Genomic DNA, 6,335 nt, shown 5'->3' with positions numbered 1-6,335 from the left:
GCCTGTCGGTTTGCTTTCTTTTGTTTCTCGCCTGTGTGTCTCTTATTCCCGGGCCCATTTGCCCCTCCCGCGTTTTTTTGGTGTTGCTGCCTTTTCTCCCCTTCTTGTCCTTCACTTTCTTGCGGTTTCAATGAGAAAAGGGGGAGAGAGTGAAAAATATACAGTTATATTTATATATATATATATAGAGAGAGATAGCCCTAAAGGAAAAAGGGTCCAGCATTTGTGTGGCCGCCGTATCGTGCGAGTGCGTGTGGTACTCATGGGCGCTGACTCCGCAGAGCGTCGTGGCGGTGGCGGTGCCGCGGCGGGGGGCGGGAGCCCCCCACCGGAGGACCACTCGGAGACTACAGCCGCTGCACCGGTGGCGCCGCAGGATGCAGCGACAGGCCTCAAGCCCGCTGCGCCGCCACCCGCTCCTCGGCCTAGTGGCCTGGCGGGAAATTACACGGTGTGGCTTGCCGCGCTTGTGCTGCTGCTCGCTGTCGGTAGGTGGAAGTACGACGCGTACATGCGTTCTGTGGATGAAGAGCTGTTACAGACGCGGTACACCGAATACCTGATCGAGCGCTGGTCACGGGACGGGGAGAGTCTCCTCGCAAACGTTTCACGGGACCCCAGCTTCACCCAATACAAAGGGACACGTATCTACTTCCGTGCCCTCACGCGAGCCGTGCCGATTCCTGGCACCAAGCCCGTGGAATTTAAGCTCAAGATTGGGCTCCCCGAAGTGGACGACGAAAATCGTTGGCGTGGCGACGACGATGACAAGGGGCGGGAGCTGAGAAGCAAAATGCGCTGCGTTGGTGAAGAGGGGTTATTGCACCTTCATATTGTGGGCCTTCTTTCCAACGGCATGCGTTTCACCTCATCGTATGCAGAAGGAGTGGGGGCGGAGCAGCACACCTTGGAGAGATGCGTTCCCTGCCTGCAAAAGCTCTTGCCGATGATGTGCACAGGTGACAAGTGGGAGATCATATGTCCCCCGGGTGAGGGATACGGCAATGCCGGGGCTGACAGCATCCCCCCTGGCGCAACAACTGTATGGCGCATTAGCGTTGAAAGCGTGGACGGCAATAAACCACGCGGATGGCGCGAGGCAGAGGCGCTCCTCGCCGCTTCGGTGACGCACGTCGATGGCACACCGCCCATGACGCGGAAGCAACTCTTTGAAACTCCAACAAATATTTGTCAGTTTCGGAGACATTATGATTTTTTTTCTTTTTATGTTTATGAGTATATGTGTGGCTTCTCTCTTACCTTCTCTATGCCTCTCTGTATATCTCTGTGTGTATCAATGCGCATCAGGCCTCGCCGACGGTAATCCCCTTGCCTTCTCCCCTATCATACGCGCAGAGCGTTCCTGTCTTTCCCGAAAGTACAGACGCCCGCCCCTTATTTGCCTTTCCTTCAGTTGTCTTTTGCCCCCTTCTTTCTTCTTTGTGTTGTTCTGCGTGTGTGTGTGTGTTCGTTTGTGTGTGGTGGGCGGGCGGGGGCACAGTGTGTAACGCACAGTCTCACACACAGGTGCCTACAGTAAAATACGCCCAAGTGCCAAAACAAAGGCCCCAAGGCGTAAGGAATCTTCAGAAAGGTTTATTCGTCGTTTACACCTTCCTGCTCTGGGCGTCCAAGTCGGGCTGTAAAACCGGGGAGGAAGAGGAGGGGAGAAGGGGAAAAAAAAGGAATAGAAAGAGGTGTAGCGGCAGTTGCTCTACGAGAGCAAAGAAAAAGAAAAAAAAGTGAATAGAAGTTTTCGGCAGTCAGCCACCTTCTCCTTGCTTCTCCATTAGCACTTACCTGCTGCATTGCGCGACCTTCGGTTTTTCTTGCCTGAGGGAGTGTTCCATACAGACACACGCGCAAATCCCACCCTCCCGTGGCCTCCCCGCTCGCTCTCTCCCCTGTTGTGGTTCACTGTGAGGGGTCGCAGGGAGGCAACGCAAGAAGCACAGTTGTGGCGATTGGCACATTCCACGGGCGGGCGGTGGTCATCGTTGCCTGCTTCATTTTGTTTCTGCAAAACGCCGGCGCGCGGGGCTCGCCCGCGACTTGCCTCTTGAGCAGTGAACACCTCGGAAAGGAGACACAGAGGGGGGACGCGCAGGCAAGCGAAGAAGCCAGAGATAGAGGGGCGACGACGATACTCGTAGAGGTGCGCAAGTGAGCCCTTCTGTCTATCATTCTTTTTCCCTCACTGTGTGTGTGAATATATATATATATATATATACGCATATTCATTTCTGCGGGGTGCGAGAAGCAGAATACCCTGCTACCACCAATCGAACGCTGTTGGGTGAAGGAGGGCGGTGAAGACGGCGGGAGCAGAGTAGCTGCTAATAGTTGTTTTTGTTTGGTGTTTTTTTTTGTCGTCTGGCATATAACTCTATATATATGCCGTTTTCTCATCATGGTCGGAGTGACTTGTCGTCCTCGGCCTTGTTGGGGCTGAACGACTTACTTCATCAACCGGTGGGCGAAGCGGCACGTGCAGGGCACCCGGGGGCCGGTTCAAGGTCCTGCGAGGAAAGCGTCGTGTCGCGGCACTCCAGTGTTTCCGGAGAGGATGCGGAGGGCAAAGCCCATGCGCAGGCCAACACCGAGGCCAAGGCTTTGGACGCGCACGCGCTGCTCACTGTGGCCTCTTCTGTGGAGGAGATGCTGTCCATCCCGGACGACGAAAAACTGGAGGACGAGGTCCTGGTGGTGCCGCAGAACCCCGTCAGGCCCAGTGAAGATGGAGAGGGGAAGGACGACGGGCGGCGGCCTCCCTCCCCATTTTTGGTCTTGTGCTACGGCGCGCGCGGCGGTGAGCTCACAAGTAGTGGCCCGGTGGATGTCAACGTCATCGATTTGGAGAAGGAGCTTGCGGGCGTGCGGAACAAACTCAGGGCAGTGCGGGGGGATGAGGAGGAGCGGCGACAAAAACTCTACGAGGTGTGGAAGTTGGAGGCTAAAAGTAAAGCTGCATTCTCCTTGGCTTCGCCCCGTATGTTGCGAGGAGGGGGGAAACCAAGTCAGACCGCCACATCGGCCGAGGATGACGCGGATGCGTCTAGAACGGCCTTCCCAGACGCGGCTTCCAGCGTGATCGGCAATGCGGGATCGGTGGCCAAAGGAAGTCCTTTGCCTCCGCCTAAAACTGAAAGGGTGCGCGAAGACGAGAAGGATGCAGGAAATGAGACCCTGGTAGGGCAAGCTTCTGACGGCTGTGAGGACGACACCGGCTCCTCCTCATTTGCTAGAACACCTAAAAAGAAAAAGGGTGCCATGACTGTGGATTCTACTGATGTATGTACCAACAACTTTAGCTTGGGAAACTGGAAAGGCGTGCCTGTGTCGCGCGCCTGCCAGCCACAGCATAGGGATGTTAACAGGGCAGGAAAGCGGCGTTTGAGAGGGAAGCGTACCAAGAAAATACAATCTCCAGTTCTTGCTACTACTGCCAAAGGTGATGAGAAGTCTACTGCGGGAGATGAGCGTAGTGCTAGAGGGACTCGCCCGGTAGCTAGGGGCGACAAAGAAGTCGTTAATGGCTGTAGGGACGATGACGAGGAAGTGGATTTTGCCAGCTGCCCCCTTAGGTTGATGCAAACAGGTAGTGGGGGAATGCTGGAATTCGTCTTTGACGACGATGACGCTGCCAAGCGCAAGACATTTCATGAGGCTGAGACCGCGTTGATGCTAGCAGAGCAGCGCATTCTTTTGCAGATGGAAACGCTGCACCACAACCGCCTAAAAACCGGTAAACACTACTGGCAAAGTAATGAGTCTGTGAGTCATTGTACACGTTGTGGCAGACCCTTTTCCATCACGGTGCGGAAGCATCATTGCCGCCGTTGCGGTGTTCTGCTATGTAATGATTGCTGTTCGCAGGTTGGGCGTGACATGTACGCGCTTCAAACTGAGGCAACGAGTAAGATGGAGGAAGAAGATGTGCTTCTTGTGAATGAAGACGGAGAGAGTCAGGACACAGCGGCGGCGGCGGCTGAGGGCACCAGTAGCCCTAGGAATGAGTATGAGTGGATGTTTGACACCTGCGATCTCACGGACGGCTCGAGCTGGCGGCAAGACGGGGGTGACGACGACAAGAATGCCGCCCAGTTTTGCAAGCTCACGGCATCCAATGCTGCCCAGGAATCGGGGCGTGGACGCGGTGGGCTCAAGGTGCGCACTGCCCCATGGTGCCGAATTTGCAACTGCTGCTACCTTATCTGTTTGCGCGCTCGCATTGAACGGAATTACAGCGACGTCCTCAGCGACGGCCGGCGCCGCTTCCATGTGTTGCGGGACGATGAGCAGGCCTTTACAAACTTGAATATGGCGTGGGAGGCACGCGTCGCGCAACTAGATGTTCTGAAGCATCTCATCGTGGAGCGCGCCACAAGTGCCGCACAGGGGAAGATAGATCACATTGCCAGCCTCTTCAGGGAGTGGGTGCGCAGCTTGGGGCGCCGCGTGGAGAAGCCCCCCGTTGAGGGCAGCAGTAGTCGCAGTAGCTGCGGCAGTGGAGGCCAGTGAACACTCCCTGCTCCCCAGGAGCAGATTAGCGCAGGAACAACAAAAGGAAACCCCCCAAAAAAAAACAGAAAATCAACAGCTACAACACTACATACACAATTGCAAAAAAAAAAAAAGTAAGTGAGGTAGAAATTGTTTGATGAATATATTGCAAGCGAAATGAAGAGAGGTGTTCGAGGTCAGTGCTGCGCCTCACCGTCTTTTATTATTATTAAAAAAAAACAGTTGCAAATAGTTTAGTTTTAAAAAAAAGTGGAAATGCACACACTTGGCCCGCAGCTGCTGGGGAAAACCGAATTGTTGCTGAAGCGCGGCTTGTGGGGGGTTGGGCACTCTGTGTAGCGTGCATGAGCTTGAAGCAGCAGCAGGGAATCGATGGGGGAGGGGAGGGGCGTATTTGAAGGGAGCGGTGAACCTCTCTTAAGGTGTATATTTTTTTTAAAAAAAGCAAATCAACACAGTTAAAGAAAAGAAGAAGGGGACCGCGTGCCGTTGTGTAGGGTATGTAGGGTGTCTGCCGTGTGCCGTTTCTATATATCTATACGTTCTTATTTATTCTTTTTGCCCTATGCCACTGTGGGGTGCCTATAGACGAAGTGATGGCCACGCAGCCCTTCCCGCCGCCGTAACCGCCACTGCCGATGACGGCCGAGAAAGTGGCGTCGCACGCAGAAAGTTTGTGTGTGTGTGTCTGTGTCTGTGTTTGGGAGAGAAAGAGGGAGGAATGCCACGAGGACGGGCGAAAATAACAAACACGGCGAAAGTAAGCAACGAGTGAGGCTGAGAAGCACGCACGCACCATGGCGGCCGAAATGCGAGTGTCCTTCGACTCCCGCGTTTTCTCCACACCCTCCCACGATTACTTTTCTTCCACAACAATGTCACTTCCCACCTCATTTGCCTCTGTGGTTTTTTTTCCTTTTCGTGGTTTGTTTTTCCTTGTTTCTTTCTTCCCACCTGGTGTGTTGTTCTCCTTGCTTTCCACTCATTTGCACTGCCGCACGGCGGGTGCACACGGTCCCTATGTATTTGTGTTTATGCAGCTGGTTTGAGGTGCTGTCACTTGCTGCACTGAAGACGCGCCTCGAAAGGAACGGAGGAGGCAAAGAAATATGTATACATGAGATGTGACAAGCACCGCTTTTGCTCGCTAATCAACACACCACCTATGCACCTACCGGCGACTAAAACGGCACATTGTACTGGAAAACTGGAGTGTAGAGGTGCTGGTGGTTCATGCGTGCAAGGGGCGGAGGTTAAACTCCAAGCGTGTTGAACGTGAAAATGCCGTGAGGTGTCGTGTGGAGTGCATCTTTCGCCCTCATCATCTGCGTGTTTGCGGGACAAACAAAAATAAAGATGGAAAGAAATAATAGAGGAGAAGCGGCTGTGGATGTATGCAGGGACTCACTGCTTTGCACCTACTGACGCTTGGGGGGGGGGGGGTTCTCTGCCACTTTTATTTTGGATTGTCTTCTTTTTTTTTTTGCTGGCCGTTTTACCCAGATGCGTGTGTGCGTGTGCAGCTTTTTTGGTGTTTCCGTTGTCTGCATTGCTCTCCGTGCACCCTCCTGCTAGCACCACCTTTACTCCCTTCTTCTTCCTTCTGTGCGTGTGTTGCTGTTGCTGTTGTTCTTGGTGTGCTTCTTGCTGAGCAAGAATTTTACTTGCCTCGCTGCAAACGTATGCGAGAGCGTTTTCGTTGCTAAGGATGCGTGGCCGTTTTTATGTTGTTTTTCTTTTTTCCCTTTTTTTTGGCGAATGGCGCTATGGTTGCCAGTTCTTTCCCGCTCCGCTTGCATTCCTCTCTCTCT

General features: G+C 53.7%; 2 protein-coding genes across 2 annotated transcripts, besides 6 other annotated features; both read left to right on the top strand.

Moving 5' to 3' along the window:
• Positions 1–156: 156 nt before the first annotated feature.
• Positions 157–187: a microsatellite.
• Positions 188–262: 75 nt separating this feature from the next.
• Positions 263–1,324, top strand: Tco025E_03411 (FKBP-type peptidyl-prolyl cis-trans isomerase; the record flags this gene model as incomplete). The annotated part of the gene is made up of 1 exon (XM_029370329.1): positions 263–1,324. One exon carries the CDS (start codon positions 263–265, stop codon positions 1,322–1,324), a length of 1,062 nt encoding a protein of 353 aa, XP_029229634.1.
• Positions 1,325–1,441: 117 nt separating this feature from the next.
• Positions 1,442–1,484: a microsatellite.
• A 169-nt stretch (positions 1,485–1,653) lies between these two features.
• Positions 1,654–1,698: a microsatellite.
• A 511-nt stretch (positions 1,699–2,209) lies between these two features.
• Positions 2,210–2,230: a microsatellite.
• Positions 2,231–2,394: 164 nt separating this feature from the next.
• Tco025E_03410 (putative zinc finger protein) lies at positions 2,395–4,521 on the top strand (the record flags this gene model as incomplete). The annotated part of the gene is made up of 1 exon (XM_029370328.1): positions 2,395–4,521. One exon carries the CDS (start codon positions 2,395–2,397, stop codon positions 4,519–4,521), a length of 2,127 nt encoding a protein of 708 aa, XP_029229633.1.
• A 675-nt stretch (positions 4,522–5,196) lies between these two features.
• Positions 5,197–5,227: a microsatellite.
• Positions 5,228–6,136: 909 nt separating this feature from the next.
• Positions 6,137–6,174: a microsatellite.
• Positions 6,175–6,335: the final 161 nt, after the last annotated feature.

This window comes from Trypanosoma conorhini, assembly GCF_003719485.1.
Source record: "Trypanosoma conorhini strain 025E chromosome Unknown Tco_14.4_contig_00154, whole genome shotgun sequence".
NCBI lineage: Eukaryota > Euglenozoa > Kinetoplastea > Trypanosomatida > Trypanosomatidae > Trypanosoma > Trypanosoma conorhini.
Note: the sequence above shows the minus strand (reverse complement) of the source record. Positions and strands in the feature narration are given on the sequence as shown.